The sequence below is a fragment of the Tenrec ecaudatus genome, unplaced genomic scaffold (assembly GCF_050624435.1).
Source record: "Tenrec ecaudatus isolate mTenEca1 unplaced genomic scaffold, mTenEca1.hap1 Scaffold_413, whole genome shotgun sequence".
NCBI lineage: Eukaryota > Metazoa > Chordata > Mammalia > Afrosoricida > Tenrecidae > Tenrec > Tenrec ecaudatus.
In genome coordinates this window covers 142,171-163,567 of record NW_027459290.1, presented here as the reverse complement: position 1 = coordinate 163,567, position 21,397 = coordinate 142,171, and the positions used below count along the sequence as shown (strand labels likewise).

Sequence of the window (21,397 nt, the reverse complement as noted above, 5' to 3'; positions counted from 1 at the left end):
GGAACCTCTGTGTGTGCGTGTGCATTGTATGTATGTATGGTGGGGGGAAGAAAGCCAGGGAGGGAGCTGGATGGCCGATTTGTGAGGAGCGCAGAGATGGGGTGGGCACCTTTGGGTTGAGACCTCTGGGAGTGGAGGCAGTTTGATTGGCGGTTTGTGGGAGCACAAAGGCATGGCAGCATCATCTGCCATCTACCTGATTATGCTGTGGCGCCAGGGCACGAGCCTCCCAGGAGGAGGTGGGGATCGTCTGGCTGGCTGGTCAGCAAGGGGTGCCCAGATGGGGCATGAATCTCTGCAGGGGGGCGATATACCGGTTGGAGCACCCACATGGGACCCCGGGCATCATGGGCAGAGTAGGGGGTACTAGCTGGTGATTCTGCACAGAGCGCCGAGGCAGGGCAGCTGCCTCCGCAATGCTCCTGGCTGCCCTGTGGTGCCAGCAGAGTGGGCACTCTGAGCATCACGCAAGAGACCACGGGTGTCCGCTTCTGCTTCAGAGAAGTACTCTGAGTTGTCTTGGGAATCGACAGACAGACTTGATACCCCTACTAGGCCCCTAAATTTCGCCACTCACTGAGTTCTGGATGTGAGCTACCTGTATGGCAGCCGTCTTCCCCCGACTCTCTGTGAGTGTAAATCTTGAAGGGAGTAGAAAGCCTCATCTTTCTCCTGGTGGTTTTTCATTGCCAACCTTTCACTTAGCAACCTAGTATGTAACCCACTATGCCACCATGACTCTGGACCTAAATGGCAAGGGCTAGAGAATGTAATGACAGTAGTGAGGCCAGGAAGAGGAAATGTGGGACAGACAGGGGTAAAAAAATCCAAACTGCTGTAATAGAATTGATTCAGACTCTTAGTGATCCTGTAGGACAGAGTAGAACATCTATTTGGGATTTCTGAGATTTGGGGTATGAACTTGTTATCAGTTCAGTGCATAACCCACTATACAACCAGGGCTCCTAGTGGTAGGGAGTGGTAAATTTTGTTGTTAGGTGAACTCCCTTTATTCTCTCACTTAATCCTGTTTATTACTGCTTGTGAGTTTAACGGATTCTGAGTGAAGCCTGGTTATAATCTTTCTGTTCCTTCTCTTGGAAACAGACGTGAGAGAACAAGTAAAGGGACTTTTATATTTTATTTTGCCTCTTTTATCCCTTAATATTAATAATGATAGGGATACATAAAGCATATTCATATGTTGTTGTATAATCTCCATATGCATCTCATAATGTATCCCCATTTTACAGATGAGTTAATTTGAGCTGCAGAGTGGTCAAATAGCTCACCTAAGGTTATTGAGCTAGTAAATATAGAGCTGGAACAAGAACCGAAGTGAAAAATTATCAGAAAGCATTATAATGGCCACTTAGGAATGAAAGTACTTCAAATGAAAATGAAAGCATTTCCGCCTATGGGTTTGCCATTAAAGCTGTAACTTTCAGGATAGGGCAAGATATGACAAAATAACGAGGTATAAATTACCAAGGGCATATGAGGGAGGGGGGAATGGGGAGGGAGGGGGGGAAAAAAAGAGGACCTGATGCAAGGGGCTTAAGTGGAGAGCAAATGCCTTGAGAATGATTGGGGAGGGAATGTATGGATGTGCTTTATACAATTGATGTATGTATATGTATGAACTGTGAAAAGAATTGTATCAGCCCCAATAAATTGTTAAAATAAATAAATAAATTAATTAATTAAAAAAAGCTGTAACTTGTGGAGCACAAGTTTTCTGATGCATATTTAAAATTTTTATTTTAAGTATGAATATTCTTTCGTTTTTACCTACCTATGAACTCAAAAGGAAAACCAATCCCCTTATTGTTCACATTGTGAGTACATTAACATGATGTGAGGAAGTATAGATTATATAGTGCGATAGAAAAACACATTGTGCGTATCACTTCAGCTTACTGAAATCAGAATCTGAGAGTTGTATTTTCTGCTCAGATTGCTGACTCCTTTACAACTTTTAGCATAATCTGGGTCTGCCTCATTCACATTCCTTTGTTTTCTCTGTTGTTGTTAGGATTGTTAAGCCCAAAGTGGCGTCCATGGAGGAGATGGCCTCCTTTCATACAGATGCCTATCTGCAGTATCTCCAGATGGTCAGCCAAGATGGTGATGATGACCACCCCGACTCCATAGAATATGGGCTAGGTAAGGTTCTAATGAGACAATGACTAACAAGACAATGATGAGAGGTAGAACACTTTCATCTATAGATTGTAACTAGTTAATTATTTATAATTTGCATTGTGATTTTTAATAAATTTCCAGTTAAATAATGTGTTAATCATTAATCTCTTGGTTTAGCTACGTAACATCATTTGAGAAAACGGTATGGGTTTTGTGAAACTGAGTGATGGATTAGATGGGGGAAAGTCTTTCAATGGTTTAGGCCCTGATAAACCATAAAAAAAAAAATGAAACCCAAACTATACTGCCATTGAGTTCATTCTGATTCATAGCAACCCTATAGGACATAATAGAACTTCCCCTTTACGTTTCTGAAACTAAATCTCCATGGGAGTAGAAAGCCTCATCTTTTTCTTGTGGAGCCTCTGGTGGTTTCAAACTGCTGACCTTACTATTATGTTAGCAGCTCCAAACATAACCACCAGGACCCCTGTTAGGCTCTAATTGTGGTGTCTATATCTAGTCTGATTGTGTATGTGCTGACTTGGATGTCCTTGAATACAGGTTTATGGCCTAGCTAAATTTTCTACTGTATCCTTTATTAAACAACTACATTTTAAAAACTAAATGGCTATCACCATGGTTTAGTAGAAAGCACACTGGACTGAGAATCAAGAAACCTCAGTTGTAGACCTGACTCTCTGCTATGTAAGCAAGAGATACCATTTCTCAGGCCTCAATTTCTTCACCTATTGGTTATGACTAGTTAACGTGTAAGGTTTTTTTTCTCTCAAGCTCTAATATTTTAAAAATCCTTTTCCTATTATTAGAATGTTTCTGTCTCAGTTGCAGCTCATGCCAGCGCAGTCACTTTTCGGTAAATTGTCTTCTCTCAAACACATTTTCCTTGTTGTAAAATTCATTTCTTACAAAGTAATCTGATTCTTGCCCTAAGGTTATGACTGCCCAGCCACTGAAGGGATATTTGACTGTGCAGCAGCTGTAGGAGGAGCTACAATCACAGCTGCCCAATGCCTGATTGATGGAAAGAGCAAAATAGCAATTAACTGGTCTGGAGGGTGGCATCATGCAAAGAAGTAAGAAAATTGCTTTCCTACTTTCTGACTGTACCTGAATCAATTTTCCTGTTATGTACAAGGGGGTACTCTCCCCCCAAAATGAAAACTTTTTTCTAGCTATGTATTTAAATTTTTTACAAAACAACCTTATCACCTTCAAACTACCCTCCATTATACTTAATACATTTGTCAAATCTGCAATTCCATTCTTGGAAATATTTTTCAAACTCGTGTTTGGATGGCTGACTGTACCTCCCTTGTTTTTTTCTTCACTTTTTCTAACTTCATCAAATTGCTGTCCTTTCATGTCCCTCTTTATTCTTGGAAACAAAAAGAAGTCACATGGAGCAAGGCCACGTGAGAGTAAGGTGCGTGGGGCAAGAGAGGCATGCTAGTTTTTGTTTTTTTTTGACAAAAACTGGCCTATTGAGATGGCTGCATGAGCAGGTGCATTGTCGTGGTGGCAAAACCAGTCCCCTGTCTGCCACAAATCAGGCCTTTTTTTGGTCGCACACTGTTCTGCAATGTGAAAACTTGATTAACCTGGTGGAACAAACTCCCAAGTGCACTATGAGTTGACAGACACCCAGAACAAAGTTTGTCATCAATCAACATTGCACCTTTTTTTAAACGAGAAAACTACTCATCTTGAGTTTTTCCCACAGCACTCCTTTTGTTAGCTGTGTTCAACATCACAACAGTTTTTGCAGCAATTTTCCTGAGCAGAAAGCAAAATTTCACAGCTGTACACTGTTCTCTTAAATCGGCCATCCCCCCAAAATGAAAGATTCAAGCAAAACTGCTTTCACACACAAAAAATTCACTGTGACTAGAGAACGTTCCCAGGCAATGCCACTGGGTGTATTAAGTGCGAGTTGCTCCATGCTCACCTGGCGGGGGGTGGAGGGATGAGCACTATGAAAAAATGAGTACTACAAAAGCTCTTGGTTTTGGGGGGTACCTCCTCGTAAAAGCTTATGCTTATTTTGTTGACATCTGCTGAGAGATTTGTATGTATTAGGCATCCTGAAGAGATACAAATGGAAATAGAAGGTGACTAATAACAGCATAGTAGAAAGAATACTATACTATTGAAAGTCAAGATAACCGGGTTCTAAGCCTAGTTTTACTCATAACAAGGTAACTTACTTTGTAGGCCTCAATTTTTCATCAGTGAAATGGGCAGTGTGAAGGATAACTGCACAATCTCTAAACTCCTCTTCACCTTTCTGAAAATTTCCTGGGGATATTTCACTTGAGGAACATTAGCAAGATAAGAATAAGTAGGGAACAACATCAATAATGGTATCAGTTGAATACCTGTGTGAACTGAAGAGATTTAGCAGTAGAAAAAAGTCTTATAAGTACTAGTTTTGAGATCGTTCATGAAAGAAGTTGCAAACATTTTCAAATAGAGAATTGATGAGAATAGTTCGAAATTGGAAGACTGAAGAATCAAGAAGCAAACGTACGCTTCCATCTCTAAAGAAAGTAGTAACCTAGAAATGAGCAATTCTCTAAGGAGAAAGCTATTCTTAGGTATTGCTTGGGATTAGAGGAAAAAGTCTTCATAGAGGTTTATATTAACATTTCAAGCAGTAATACTCTTGAGAAGGCCTTTTTAGTACTCAGCATCTTTTCTGATATGTCTGTAGTATTTAACGAATGTTGGAAGAAAAGGATTTTAAAAACAATTTATCAGTGTGCTGTCTGAATGAAATGATTCCAGACAAACTGAAACCCTTGATAATGTTCTTTTCTCCTTTTATCGTACTGTTGTTTATATGTCCAGTTCTGAGGATTTTGGTTTTCTTAAAATTGAATTGTAATCCGTACTTAAGTTCTTCTTTTTTAAAAAAATCATTTTATTGGGGGCTCATACAATTCTTTTTTTTAAAAACAATTTATTAGGGACTCATACAACTCTTATCACAGTCCATACATATACATACATCAATTGTATAAAGCACATCTGTACATTCTTTGCCCTAATCATTTTGATCTTAATCAGCAAGTGCTTTAAGTCCTCCTCATTTTCAGCAAGCCAGATTGTGTCATCTGCATACTGCAGGTTGTTGATAAATCTTCCTCGACTCCTGCTGCTGTGTACTTCTTCATATAGACCAGCTTCTCAAATTATTTGGTCAGCTTACAGATTGAATAAGAATTGTGAAAGTATACTACCCTGACAGACCTCTTCTGATTTTAAACCTCTCAGTTCTTTTCAAACGACTTACCTTTTGGGATTCACATTCTTCTGAATATTAACCATAGTTTGTTAGGGTTCACATAGGTGAATGCCTTTGCATATTCAATAAAACACAAGAAACACTTTTCTTGTGGTCTCTGCTTTTAGCCTTGATCCATCTGACATCAGTAGTGATACTTCTTATGCCATGTCCTTCTGAATTTGGCTTGAATTTCTGGCAGTGTCCTATCGATGTACTATCAATGCAGCTGTTTTTGAATTATCAACATTTTACTTGCATGTGACATTAATATTGTTTGAAATTTTCTGTATGATTTCAAAAAGCAGCTCGAGAACCCAGGCATCAATGCAAAGAAGTAAGGAAACTGTGACTCTGTGGGGTCGCTGTTCTTCAAAATGGGCACAACACAAATACTGTAGTCAGTTGGCCAGGTAGCTATCTTTGAGTTTTCTTCAGTGCTTCATCACCTTGTTGAGACATTTCAATTTTTATTTTGTCAGTTACTATTCTGTCAAATACTGGAGCCTTGCTTTTTGGTAACACCCTCAGTACAGCTTGGACCATCAGTACCGTAGGTTCTTGATCATAGGTTACTACCTGATATGATTGAATGTCAACCAAATCTTTTTGGTACAGTGACTGTGTAATCCCTCCATCGTCTTTTGTTGTTTCCTGCATTATTCAATATTTTGTTCATGGAATCCTTCAATATTATAACTTGAGGCTTAAATGTTGTTTTCAGTTATTTCAACTTCATATATGTTGAGTGTATTCTTTTTTGGTTTTCTAAATTCAAGTCTTTGCACATTTTTTCATAGTAATTTGTCTTCTCGGGCTGCCTTTTGAAATTTTCTGTTCATCTCTTTTACTTCATCTTTTCTTCCATGGGCTGTAGCTATTCTGTGTTCAAGAGAAAGTTTGAGTCTCTTTTGACATTCATTTTGACTTTTTCTTTCTTGTGTTTTTAATGACCTTTTGTGGTCTTCATAAATGATGTTCTTGATGTCCTACCACAGCTCATCAGACCTTCTGTCACTAGTGTTCAGTGCAGCAAATCTATTCTTCAGATGTTGAAATTCAGCTGAGATATATTCAAGGTTGTATTTTGACTCTCATGGACTTGTTTTAATTTTCTTCACCTTCAACCTGAATTTACAAATGAGCAATTTGTTTCAATTGGTTCCACAACTGGCCTCCTTTTGATAGCTGATAATGAGCTTTCTTCATACTTTTTTCCCACAGATGTAGTCAGTTTGATTCCTTTGTATTCTGTTGCTGAACTGTATACATACAGTTGCTGTTTAAGTTGTTGAAAAAGGGTATTTGCAATGAAGAAGCCATTGGCCTTATAAAATTCTATCATATGATTTCCAGCGTTATTTCTATCCTATGGCCATGTTTTATAACTACTGTTCCTTCTTCATTGTTTAAACTTCTGCATTCCAATCACCTATCATTTGCAATCTATTTTCATTGCATGGTTGATCAATTTCAGGCTGAAGAATTTAGTAGAATCCCCCAGTTTCATCAACACTATCTGTAGTTGTTGGTGTGTAAATTTTAATATTATTTGTATTGACTAGATTTCCTTGTAGGCATATAGATATTATCCTATGACATCAGCATTATGCTTTAAGATAGATCCTGCAATTTCCTCTTTGATGAAGATTATGATACTATTCTTTTTGACCTTATTATTCCTGGTACAGTAAATTATGTGATTGTCAATCTCAAAATGGCCAATACCAGTACATTTCAGCTCACTGATGCTTAGGATATCAATTTTTTAGGATATCAATCTTTATGCATTCCATTTTCACTTTTGACATCTTATAGCTTTCCTAGATTCATATTTCATATATTCCAAGTTCTGATTATTAATAGCTATTTTCAGCTGTTTCTTTTGATTTTGAGCCATGCCTCAGCACATAAAGGTACTGAAAGCTTTACTTCATCATCCACATCATTATGGTGGATTCTATTTTGAGGAGGCAATACTTCAGTTGCATTTTAAGTGCCTTCCAACTAGAGGGGGTCATTTTCCATCACTATAAGCCACTGCTGTTCATAAGGTTTTCTGTAGCTAGCCCTCAGAATTGAACAGCCTCTTCCATTTTTGTGGTCTGTTCTTAGTCTGGAAGCTCTGCTGAAACATATTCATCTTGAGTGACCCTGTTGATATTTGAAATACCAGTGATGTGGTGCGTTTCAATTTGTGTTGTAAGAGTTTCAATTTCCACATATCCTTGCCAACATTTCATATTTTCTGTTTGATTTTGTTTTTATCTCACCATAGTTATCCCAATGGGAGTGAAAACACATCTCATGTAGTTTATATTTGCACCTCTCTGGTGGCTAATAATATTAAACATCTTTTCATGTGTGTGTTGGTCATTGGAATATCCTTTTTGGTAAAGTGTTTATTCAAGTCATTTACCTATTTTATTTGTTTTCCTGTTAAGTTGTTTAAGTTTTACATATATATATGTTATTAGATTCTTAGTGGATATGTAGTTCCCCCAAATATTCTACCAGTTAGTAGCTTGTCTTTTCATATTTTTGGTAACAGTTTTTTGGTGGATAAAATTTTGAAATTTTTATGATATCACATTCATTTATTTTTTGCCTTTTGCTATTTGTACATTTGTTATTTTATTAGTGAGTCTACTTTAAAAAAATAAGCCTGATGTGGTTGTTTCTGAATTTTTCTAAGAATTTATGGTTTTAGAATGCACAGTTAGGTCCTTACTGCATTGTAAATTTATTTTTGTGTTTGGCTTGAGGCATATTAAGTATTAAAGTTATATAGCATCAGTCTTCTGATGTGTTCTTCTTTTTAGATACTGTGTTGGTTTTTCTAACTCTTTTGCTTTCCAGGACCTCTGGTGGCACTGTCAAGTAAGTGTCGCACTGCCACACTCAGGGAAAAGTTAAGGCTGGTCTGCTCTCATAAAAATTTAGAGCCCTGGAAATTCTATAAAGGGTTGTTGTGAGTTGGAATCAACTCAATGACAGCGGGTTTTGGTTCCCTCTCTATATAACTTTAGAATTAGTTTGTTGATACCCACAAAATAATTTACTGGGGATTTGTGATTGCTTTGAATCTATGATCATTCTGGGAAGAACTTCCATGTTAAAAATATTGTCTTATCCATGAACATGGAATGTTGTTATATGCCATCAAGCCAATTTCTGACATATAGCAACCCAATATGCCAAAGTAGAACTGCCTCCATAGTTTTCTAGGCTGTAACCTTTGGAGGAGCAGATCTTTGTGTTAGCAGCCCAGTGTTCAACTACTGAGCCACCAGGGCTCTTTACCAAGAATAGTGCATGAGAAGTGATGTCAGTTGCAATCAGCTTGAGGGCACCCGTTATTGCTCTTGTTGCATGTGGGAGGAGGTGAAAGAAGAGGAAGATGACCAGGTTTCTGTTTAGCTTGTTTGAGTATGGCCCATACAAGCAAGCAATTCTTAACAATAGCTAATATATTTTAAGCTAAGTGCTAGTGACTTGCATTTTGCTCTTCTGTCCTCACAAGAACATTAGGAGGTTTGGTATTGTTACCCATTTTCCATGATACAGAAATACTGAAAAACAATTTGTTCAGGATTTTTAGGTGGCAAAGTTGAGACTCAACACACAAGCAATCTGATTATTAATTCTGTGTGATTAGCCATTGCATATTCTACTACAATAAAAAGGAGTGGATGATGGTATGCAATGGAAGTAATACTCAGGTGAATTGGATATTCGGAGTTGTATATGGAGGTAGAAGCGGAAATAGAAATAAAAGTGTTATGGATATAACAAATGGTGGTATAAATTCTGAAAGTGGATGAGATTACTGAGGTGAAATAAAAAGAGTGAGGAGAAAGACAAATAAGAGAGTACAAAAAGAAAGATAAGAGAACACAGAACCCAAGGAAGCATTGATTTCTAATGGGCAAGCAGATGAAAAGACTAGGGAATTCAACTGAAAAGCAACAATTAAGAGTAGCTAGAGAGGTCTTGGAATGTCAAGGTATCAAAAGCTTTTTAAAATACAGAGTTCTCAGAGATCCCATGTACTATCTGGTCAGTCCAGCTAGTTACTAAAGGATCAGTCATATTTGGCAATTAAGGTTAATGGTCTTTATAAGAGAATTTTGGAGAAAGTAATGAGTAGAAAGTAAAGAAATACCTAGGAAAGGATGACTGTTTTCCAGAGGTTTGAATGAGAAAGGAAAGAAGAGAGGTGTGGCCAAGAGAAATTAAAGGCTAAAGCATAGTTGACCCAGACCTTCATTCCTGAGAGACAAACCAGAGAACCCTTTCTAACACAATAGTGTTTGTATTATCCATTTGAAAATATTTAAGTACATTTAAAGGTTGAAAGGAAAATATTGGAAATGCATATGAGATGGATGAACAGTGCAGAGAAGACTACAGGAAAGAAGCAAGTAAAATGGCTTTGGGAGGATGGAACCCACCTCTTCTGAAGCCAGAGAAAAAGAAAGATGTGACAGAGGAGATTGAGTTGTCTGCTGTTCAGTTTCTGCCATATGTCCTCTTGTTTCTCTGTGGACAACTCCTGTTCTCCTATATGAAAGTAAGCCAAAAATGACGGCTAAAACCATCATAGAAGCTTTATTAATAAAAAACATAGAAATGCAAAGTTGTTGTTTCTGGACACATCTTCCATCTATGTCTGTATGTATGGAGGCATTGTTTCTGCTTCCTTAAACTTTCCCCAAAGAATTCTATACTGTTTGATTTACATTGTGAAGGAACTGCAACTTTGGCATCCTTGAGAGACTCAAATTGTATTCCTTTTCAATGTTATTTGAGTGTGGGAAACAAAAACAAATCTGAAAGGGCAAGATTAGAACTGTCTGGTGATCTCTTTCAGAGGAGTTGGCAGTGGTAGCCAAGCAACAATGTAGCCAAGCAACAATCTTCTGGTCTCAGGGTTGTCGAGGCTCTTTAGTCCCTTGGATTAATTGTTCCCATGCATTTGGATTTTCTTCACTCTTCTTTGTTCCATAGAGGAGAAGCCAAAGTTGCACCTTAGATGTGTGTCAGTGTGCCTCCTATAGGATATTCCTTTTTTCTACTGACTCTCTACGAAGCATGATAGGGACTGGTCTCTCCAGATAACTTGTCCAGATTACAAGAGATAAAATCTTGCCATTCTTGATTCTCAAGAGTATTTGTTCTTGCTGTTCATGATATATATTTAGTATTCTTTGCCAATGCCATATTTCAAAGTTATCAATTATTCATCAGGATTCCTTATGTATTGCCCAGGTTTCACATGCATATGAATGTCCTGAAAATACCATGGCTTGAGTCAGACCCACCTTAGCTTTCAAGACATTTTTGAATTTTAACATTTTAAAGAGGTCTTTTGCAGCAGATTGGTCCAATGCAGTATGCTGTTTGCTTTCTTGACTACTGCTTCCATGAGAATTGATTGTGGATCTAAGAAAAATGAAACCCTTTACAATATCAGTATTTCCCCCATTTATGTTGATGTTGCATATTGGTTGAATTGTGCTCATTGGTCCAGAGTCACTGTACTAAAAAGAATTAGATGACATCCAATCATTTAAGGAGGTGTACATGATCAAGAACGAATGGTATTGAAGGAAGAAGTCCAAACTACATTGAACTCTTTGGTGAAAAGCAAGGTTTCAGGAGTTGACAGAATTCTAATTGAGATATTGTAGCAAATGGATATAGTACTGGAAGCATTCACTAATCTAAGCTAATTAGAAGAGAACCATACGCATCATACATTCTTAGTACCCCCCAAAAGATGATACAATGGAATGTAGAAATTATTGAACAATATCATTGACATTGCACACAAGTAAAATTAGGCTCAAGATGATATAGAAACATTTGCAGCAATACATTGGCAGAGAACTGCCAAAAGTTCAAGTTAGATTCAGAAGAGGATATTTTATAATAGATATCATAGCTGATATTAGATGGATCTTGGCTGAAAATAGAACATACAAAGAAAAGATTTTGTCTATGTTTTATTATGTAAAAGCATTAAACACTGTGGATCATAAGTAATTTGGATAACATCAATAAAATCGCCTTTTCCCAGGGGGATGATTAACACTGTTTTTCTTGGTTTTTATTTGGAGGGAGCAGTTGTTTGGTTGATTTGTTTTTTGTATTTGTTATAATGTAACCGCCAAAGTAAAGCAGAGCCGTTTGTAACCCATGGACAAGCAGATGGATTCTGGCTTCCCCTGTGATTCTAGCCCCAATCTGGGAACAGTTCTTATAACATGGCCCTGTTCGATACTTGCTGTCATGAAAAGATCACTGAAGATAAGGGTGTTACAGCAAAGTGTGGTTAAAAAAAAGCAGATGGTGCTCAGCTATCAATTGGAATAGTGTCTGGGTTCTTAAAGGCTTGTATTCAAACAGCCCTTTAATTGAGACATCAATTAAGTCCACTGGTCTGTGTGATTCAAAGATGATGATAACAGCATCCAAATATGATGAAGAGAAAATTATCCGAGCTTAAATTGTGAACACCCAATTTATAGAAGGCTATGGAGGAAATGAGAGCCCAGAGTCCATCTGCAGAGTATCTGGTCAGATTAAGCCTCTGGCAGATCCCTTCTAGCCAAAGGTGAGGAACTCAAACTGCTTTGCTAGCAGGCAGTGACAGTTTCTAATTTGATGGCAGTGGATTGAACCATGGTGTGATATGATACTTGATCAGTTGACCTCCCTCTTGAACCAATCTGAATTTGCTGTAGGCTCAAGTATTTCTTGCTTGTTCCATGATAGAATTTTTTTCTCTGGCTTTTAAAATATTGTCAGTAGTCTTTTCTTCCTTACTCTTTATTTTTGTTTTTATATTCTTATGATTTTCTTTCTGTTTCATTTTGTTTTATTGTTCTTGTTAGGTTCAGCACAGAAGGAGTGGATGCATAGAGACAATAACTGATAGAATGACTAATTGGGGATGGGGTGGGGTGGGGTGGACGAGGGTATTGAGGGAGCAAACAATGAATACAAGAGAGGGAAGGGAGCATTAGAACTGATTGTGATGATGTACATGTATATACAACTCTTTTAAAAAGTGATTTAATTATGGTGGTGTATGATTTGTGAATATTATATGAGGAAGACTTGAAAAATAAGAAAACAAACTTGAACAATGATTAGCAGAGATGAAGGAGGAAGAGTATTTTCTTAGCGGGCATTGAGTTTATGTTAATGGTGGTGGAATAATTTGGAAAAAAATCAGTATTGGTTGTACAACACAAAAAGTATAATTGATGACACTGAATTATACACATAGAAGTTGTTGAATTGGAGAATATTTAGTTGTGTATATTTTTACCACAATTAAAACAACAAATTAAACCATGAATAACAATGATTATAAGGAAGAAGAAAGTGCACTAAAATTGATTGTGGTACAACCAGAGGTAAGCTGAAGCAAAGGAAGGAGGAAGAATGGTACGGAGCACACCTGGGTCCACCAAGCTCAGAGGACGATAGCCCGGCTCGAAGGGCCCAATGTACAGAGAGGACCATATAGCTGGCCCCATGGCAAGATGCAACATCCTGCACTGACCCATGGCCCTACATGGGACAGCACCTGAGACACAGTGGGGGATGTGCGACTGAGCTGACCCCACCACACTGAGGCAAAACACTGGGGGCGTGCAATGGAGTGGCGGGGGAAGCAGAGCAAGGATGTCCCGAGGGAGTATAAAGAATGGACTTTGGGGCCAGGATGTGGCACCCCATCAGACTCATCCAGAAAACACTCCTGAAGGTCAATAAACATACCTCGAACTACTAACAGGTGTTTTGGATTTTTTGGCTTTTTTTTCTTTCTCTTCTTTTAAATTTTGTATGTTAGTGGCTTTTTTGTTTATCAGCGTGTTGGTGTTGCTGCTGTCGACGCCATGTTCTTATGTGCCACTTTGGTGCTTTCGAAGCCATCTGCATTTGTATGCACATATTACTATATCAGCAGGTCCACCTAGATAAGATAGGCTGGACAAACAATGTGAGAAGAAAATAGCGGGACCAACGGTCCCGGAAGAGGCACATGAAAGTGTGGGAGGTAGGGGAAGGGAGGAGGTGTTGGCCAACACAGGGACAGGGAACAACGAGTGGTTTAAAACTACTGGACGGAGGGGATGGGAGGACTGGTAGGGAGTGACCAATGGCAAGGTAACTGAAAGGAATTACTGAAACCAGAATGAAGGCTGAACATGGTAGTGGGACAGGAGGAAAGCGTAAGGAAATAGAGGAAAGGAGTAGGAGGCAAAGGACATACATAGAAGCCTAAATACAGACATGTACATATGTAAATATTTTTATAATTATGGGGAAAATAGACCTAGGTACATTATTTATAGGTTCAGTAGTAGGGTAGCAGATGGACATTGGGCCTCCTTGCGCATACTCCCTCAATACAATAGCACCTTGCTAAGGTCATTCCATGACACCCACCTTCCCGACATGATCGCTGAAGACAGATGTGTGCATTAGCAAATGTGGTGAAAAAAGCTGATGGTGCCCGGCTATCAAAAAGATATAGCATCTGGGGTCTTAAAGGCTTGAAGGCAAACAAGCGGCCATCTAGCTGAGAAGCAAAAAAAGCCCACAGAGAAGAAGCACAAAAGCCTGTGTGATCACGAGATGTTGAAGGGATCAGATAACAGACACCAAAGAACAAAAACCATCATTGTGTGATCACCTTCTCCACATAAACGCTGAAGACGAATGTGTGCATAAGTAAGTGGTGAAGAAGGCTGATGGTGCCTGGCTATCGAGAGATATAGTGTCTGGGGTCTTAAAGGCTTGAAAGTAAACAAGCGGCCATCTATCCCAGAAGCAACAAAGCCCACATGGAAGCAGCATACCAACGGATCATGAAGGGCTGAGGGGACCAGGTTTCCAGCAACAAAGGCGGGGGAAAAATTTGAGGGGAGTGCGTGATGGGAACCCAATGCCCATCTGTAGACCACTGGACATCCCTTGCAGAGGAGTAGTGGGGAGGAGATGAGTCACTCAGGGTTCAATGTAGCAATAATGAAACTCACAACCTTCCTCTAGTTCTTAAATGCTTCCTCCCAACTATCATGATCCCAATTCTACCTTGCAAACCTGGTTAATCCAAAGGATACACAGCGGTACAGATGGGAACTAGAAACACAGGGAATCTAGGACAGATGAACCTCTCAGGACCAGTGGTGAGAGTGGCGATACCGGGAGGGAAGGAGCGGTAGAAAGGGGGAACCAATCACAAGGCTCTACATAAAACCTCCTCTCTGGGGGATGGGCAACAGAGAAGTGGGTGAAGGGAGATGCCGGGCAGTGTAGGATAAGATAAAATAATAATTTATAAATTATTAAGGGTTCATGCGGGAGGGGAGAGTGGGAAGGGAGCGGGAGGACAAAAAGGTAAATGAGCTGATTCCAGGAACACAAGTGGAAGGCAAATTTTGAGAATGATGAGGGCAACGAATGTATAAGAGTGCTTTACTCAACTGATGTATGTATGGATTGTGATAAGAGTTGTGAGCCCCAATAAAATGATTTAAAATAAATAAGTAAAATGGATTGTGGTAATGATTGTACAACTCTTCTTGATATGATTGAACTATTGAGTCACATGGTATATGGATGTAGTGCCAATAAAACTGTTAGAACAAAAGTGGATAGCATTGTGAATGATTGAAATCCCAGAACACCTATTTGAGTTCTCCCAGAAACTACTCATAGACCAATAGACAATTCTTCAAACAAAACTAGGGGATACTGCATGATTTAAAATCAGGAATGGTGGTGTAGCCTGTCATCGTACTTAAACAATGTGTGTGCTGTGCAGATGATTAGAGAAACTGGACTATGTGAAGAATATGATATCAGGATTGGAGGAAGACTAACTATCTGTAATATGCAGATGATACAACCTTGCTTGCTGAAAGCAAAGAGAAACACAGCTGTTGAAGATCAATGGCTACAGTCTTCAGTGTAATTGCACCTTAAAATATAAAATGTAAAAGCACTGGTTTGACACAGTGATGTTGGTACATGGGATCTTGGGAAATCTTCAACTTATTAAAAATCTTTTATTCATTTTTATTTTTTTTAAAGATCATTTTACTGAGGGCTCATAACAAGCCATACATCAATTGTATCAAGCACATTTGTACATGTTATCATCATTATTTTCTAAACATTTACTTTCTATTTGAGCCCTTGATATCAGCTCTTTCCCCATACCCCCGTCCTCCCCTCCCACCATCATTACTCCTTGATAAATTATTATTATTTTCATATCTTACACACACTGCTGTCTCCCTTCCCTGATGGTTTCTTTTTTGTTTGTGTTTATTTTTTAAACGTTTTATTAGGGGCTCATACAACTCTTATCACAATCCATACATACATCAATTGTGTAAAGCACATCTGTACATTCATTGCCCTCATCATTCTTTTTTAAACATTTTATTAGGGGTTCATACAACTCATCACAATCCATACATATACATACATCAATTGTATAAAGGACATCTGTACATTCTTTGCCATGATCATTTTCAAAGCATTTGCTCTCTACTTAAGCCCTTTACATCAGGTCCTCTTTTTTCCCCTCCCTTCCCGCTCTCCCCTCCCTCATGAGCCCTTGATAATTTATAGATTATTATTTTGTCATATCTTGCCCTATCCGGCATCTCCCTTCACCCCCTTTTCGGTTGTCCGTCCCCCAGGGAGGAGGTCACATGTAGATACTTGTAATCGGTTCCCCTTTCAAACCCACTCACCCTCTACTCTCCAAGTATCACCCCTCAAACCCCTGGTCCTCAAGGCATTATCCACCCTGGATTCCCTGTGCCTCCAGGTCCTATATGCACCAGTGTACAACCTCTGCTCTATCCAATTTTGCAAGGTAGAATTTGGATCATGGTAGTTGGTGGGGAGGAAGCATCCAGGATCTGGGGGAAAGCTATATTCTTCATCGGTGCTACATCGCACCCTGACTGACTCATCTCCTCCCCTAGACCCCTCTGTAAGGGGATCTCCAGTGGCCGACAAATGGGCTTTGGGTCTCCACTCTGCACTTCCCCCTTCATTCACTATGGTAATTTTTTTTTTTGTGGATATTGCCTTATACCTGATCCCTTTGGCACGTCGTGATCGCACAGGCTGGTGTGCTTCTTCCATGTGGGCTTTGTTGCTTCTGAGCTAGATGGCCGCTTGTTCACCTTCAAGCCTTTAAGATCCCAGACAGTATCTCTTTTGATAGCCGGGCACCATCAGCTTTCCTCGCCACATTTCCTTATGCACCCGTTTGTCCTCCGTGATTGTATCATGGATTGTATCATGCAGCCAATGATATGATATTTTGTTTTTTGATGCCTGATAACTGATCCCTTCGGGACCACGTGATCACACAGATTGGCGTGTTCTTCCATGTGGGCTTTGTTACTTCTGAGCTAGATGGCCACTTGTTTATCTTCAAGCCTTTAAGACCCCAGACACTATCTCTTTTGATAGCCGGGCACCATCAGCTTTCTTCACCACATTTACTTGTTCACCCACTTTGGCTTCAGCAGTTGTGTGGGGAGGGTGAGCATCATAGAGTGCCAATTTAATAGAAGAAAGTATTCATGCATTGAGGGAGTGGTTGAGTAGAGGCCCAAGGTCCTTTTGCCACCTTAATACTTAACCTATAAATATAGACACATAGATCTATTTCCCCATCCTCATATATGTATTTGCATGTACATGTCTTTGTCTAGACCTCTATAAATGCCCTTTGCCTCCCAGCTCTTTCCTCTATTTCCCTTGACTTTCCTCCTGTCCCACTATCATGCTCCGTCCCCACCTGGGTTTCAGCAATTCCTCTTGTTTACATTACCCCTTGATCATACCCTACCAGGCCTCCCACACCAACCTCACCACCAATTTGGTTCACTTGTTTCCCTTGTCCCTGGGTTTGTTAACACCACTTCCATTCCCCCCACGTGCCCCTATCCCATGTCCTCCCGGAACTGTTGGTCCCGTTGTTCTTTCTAGATTGTTCATCCAGCCTATCTACCCAGTAGTTTTTAAGCAGTTTACTATTCATTTGCTTATATTTTATTTATTTTTCTTGAGTTTCCTGTTGATTTCTAGTAGTACAGCATTGTGATCTGAGATTGTGTTGTAGAAATATTCTGCATCTTTGTTGAGTATTTTTCTAGTTATTTTGTTCTTCATTGAAAGTTTATCAAATCCACCCAGTATTATTGTGGAGTTATCTATTTCTCTTTTCAGTTTTGTTAGAATTTGATTTATGTCTTTGGACTCTTTCATTGGGTGTGTAGATCCTTATCATGGTTATGTCTTATTGTTGGATTAACCATTTAATCATTAGATAATGCCCTTCCGTATTCTTTATGGTGTTTTCCTTGAAATCTATTTTACCAGAAATTAGCATTGTCACTTTGCTCCTATTTTGCTGCCATTTGCTCAGTATTTTTTTGTTCTTTCATCCCCCCAGCAATTTTATTAGTATATAATTCAAAAATCATGCAATTCAGTAGTTTTATCACATCAAGAAGAGTGTTACAATTATCGGCATAGTGTGTTTGGCATATTTTCTTCATTCTTTTACTAATCGCTATTAGCTCCCCAATTTTCCCCAACCTCTCCTGTCATATCATCAAGGAAGCAGTAATCTAGTTACTGTATCTATACATTTACCGATTCTGGGTATCATATATAGAAATGCACTATAAAACAAACCATCCTTTCATTTTTAGCTTATTTTCATTTTAAGATATGTCTTTTACAGGTATCCTATTAATGGATCATGGTTGCTTATCCTTTGATTCTGTGTTTCTTGCCTGGGGCGTTTACTCCAGTTACAGTCAATGTAATTATTGATAGATATGTAGTTACAGCTTTCCTATTACTTATTTTAAAATGTTATATTTGAGATATAAAGAACATATCATAGAATTCAATAGTTTAATCATATTAAGAAGGGTAATATATTCTTCACCACAGTCAACATTGGAACATTTTCTTTCTTTTTGTACCCATTGCTGTTGACTGCCCATTTCCCCCACCTCCCCTTTTGTACCTCTCAATAATTATTAATAGTATTATTATCTTCATAGAGCCACCCTTCTTGACTTTCCTATACGGAAAAACATAAAGCGTGGACAAAGAACAAAAAAATTGGCCAAATAAAACAGAGACAACCTCAATAGAACAGATAGCAGAAAATATTTTAAAACCAGAATAAATTCAGGTGGGAGATATAATGACACGTTGTTACATTCTAGCCTAATGACAGCTGCCAATATCAGACAATACTCTTTTCCTGATAGTATGGCTATTGACATTCCTACATTATGGTCAGTGGGGACTCACCAGATACTCAATCCATGTGTGGATCCTGCAAATGGATTTAGGGCTTCCACTATTATTCGTAACATTTTAGGATCTGGTCCAGTTCCTTCCTCTGGGTTTTATTCTTTATGATCTTTGGATCACTCAAGCTGTCGTGCTTCTTTGTGGAGTAGCTGATTGCTCACTTAAGTGGCTGCATGTTTGGAGACAAGCCTTTAAGACCTTAGATGCTATTTTTCTAATAGCCGGGCACTGTCTAATTTCTTCACAACACTTTGCTGTAGTACGCTTATCTTCGGTGATCTCAGAGCAAGTACTGAGCATGGCCATCTCACAAGAACTAATTGTCCTTAAGGTCACAATTAAGTGGGAGCTCAAAATCCATTCATATATGTAATATATTTATATATCTCCCTGGTTTGCTTTGTAGATACCATTATCACTTTATTAGAGTGCGTCATAAATCATCCCCTGAGGCATATAGTAATTCTATTGATAGTTACATTATTTTAGTCAGTGGTATAGAAAACACTGTTAAAAAAGGAGACTACATGTTTAGGACATCTTTTTAGACCCTATACTGTACAGCTTTGAAAATTAGGTGATTGGACACTAGTTACACAAACCATGAGGGTTAGAGATATGGCAATATTTTCAGTAACACTCATTTGCAAAGGAAGGACCATGCCTGGTTGGCTAACATGTCCCAAATAAGTAGAGAGAGCATTAAAAAGGCAAGTACATGTTGATCCTAGGTTGCCTTTTGTTGGACAACCTCTAAGCAATTGGTGTGAACCAATTTCCTAATCTTGGGATAGAAATCATCTGCTTCTTTCCCCATTAGATCATTTCACTTTTAAGTTCAAGAGAGTATTTCAGTCCTTTAGATCAGCTACAAGTGAGTTTAAGGTAAATCCAGTTCCCTTAGTGGAATTTCCCATTCAAATTCTGCTGTGGTGTGGTCTGTGAATGGGTATTGTGTATCTTGAAAGGACAGTCTAGTGTTACAGTTGTCTATAATATGTTGTGCGGGTCAGGAGAGGTTGGATAGAAACTAGGTCAAAAGTGCCCACTTAGGAACATAATACTGGGTGTATTTGTGTCAGTGGTGGGTTGCCTCACCAGATTGACCCAACATCAGAAATGTAATCTTCTCTAATACAGACATGTCCCACCCTTCCTCTTGATCTGAGTTCCCAGTAAGGTTCACTAAATACTCTTTAAAAAAAACATTTTATTAGGGGCTCATACAACTCATCACATTCCATACATGCATCAATTGTATAAAGCACATCTGTACATTCATTGCCCTCATCCTTTTCAAAGCACTTGCTCTCCACTTAAGTCCTTTGCATCAGCTCCACTTTTTTCCCCCTCCCTCCCCGCTCCCTCCTCCCTCATGAGCTCTTGGTAATTTACAAATTATTATTTTGTCATATCTTGCCCTATCCAATGTCTCCCTTCACCCTCTTTTCCATTGTCCGTCCCCCAGGGAGGAGGTCACATGTAGATCCTTGTAATCGGTTCCCTCTTTCCAACCCACTCTCCCACTACCCTCACAGTATCGCCACTCACATCACTAGTCCTGAAGGGATCATCTGCCCTGGATTCCCTGTGCTTCCAGCTCCTATCTGCACCAGTGTACATCCTCTGGGCTATCCAGACTTCCAGACTTGCAAGGTAGAATTCGGATCATAATAGTGGGGGTGGGGTGGGTGAGAAGGAAGCATTTAGGAACAAGAGGAAAGCTGTATTCTTCATTGGTGCTATATCACACCCTGATAGACTCATGTCCTCCCCTAGACCCCTCTGTAAGCGGATCTCCAGTGGCAGACAGATGGGCTTTAGGTCTCCACTCTGCACTTCCCCCCCTTCATTCATTATGGTAAAATTTTTTTTTGTTCTGATGATGCCTTATACCTGATCCCTTCGATACCTCGTGATCATACAGGCTGGTATGCTTCTTCCATGTGGGCTTTATTGCTTCTGAGCTAGATGGCCGCTTGTTTACCTTCAAGCCTTTAAGACCCCAGATACTCTCTCTTTTGATAGCCGGGCACCATCAACTTTCTTCGCCACATTTACTTATGTACCCGTTTGTCCTCAGCGATTATATCATGGAGGTGTGCACCCAGTGATATGATTTTTTGTTTTTTGATGCCTGATAACTGATCCCTTTGGAACCTCGTGACCACACAGGCTGGTGTATTCTTCCATGTGGGCTTTGCTGTTTCTCAGCTATATGGCCACTTGTTTATCCTCAAGCTTTTAAGACCCCAAACGCTATATCTTTTGATAGCCAGGCACCATCAGCTTTCTTCACCACATTTGCTTGTTCACCCACTTTGTCTTCAGTGGTTGCATCGGGAAGGTGAGCATCACAGAATGCCAATTTAATAGAAGAAAATATTCTTTCATTGAGGAAGTACTTGAGTAGAGGCCCAATGTCCATCTGCCACCTTAATACTAAACCTATAAATATAGGCACATAGATATATTTCCCCATTCTCATATATATATTTGCATATGTACACGTCTTTGTCTAGACCTCTATAAATGCCCTTTGCCTCCCAGCTCTTT

General features: G+C 39.2%; 1 protein-coding gene across 10 annotated transcripts in view; it reads left to right on the top strand.

The window, feature by feature from the left end:
• Nucleotides 1-21,397, top strand: part of LOC142436562 (histone deacetylase 8-like) — a 158,786-nt gene that overhangs the window by 12,924 nt on the left and 124,465 nt on the right. For 8 of the 10 annotated variants that reach the window (XM_075540132.1, XM_075540137.1, XM_075540131.1 and 5 more), the window contains 2 exons: nucleotides 2,036-2,166; nucleotides 3,101-3,242. In XM_075540132.1, coding sequence (XP_075396247.1) covers nucleotides 2,036-2,166; nucleotides 3,101-3,242 — 273 coding nt within the window. Of the gene's footprint in view, nucleotides 1-2,035; nucleotides 2,167-3,100; nucleotides 3,243-12,351; nucleotides 12,395-12,837; nucleotides 13,260-21,397 lie in introns of those variants that run through there. The other 2 variants (XM_075540138.1, XM_075540136.1) reach the window with 2 other exon arrangements.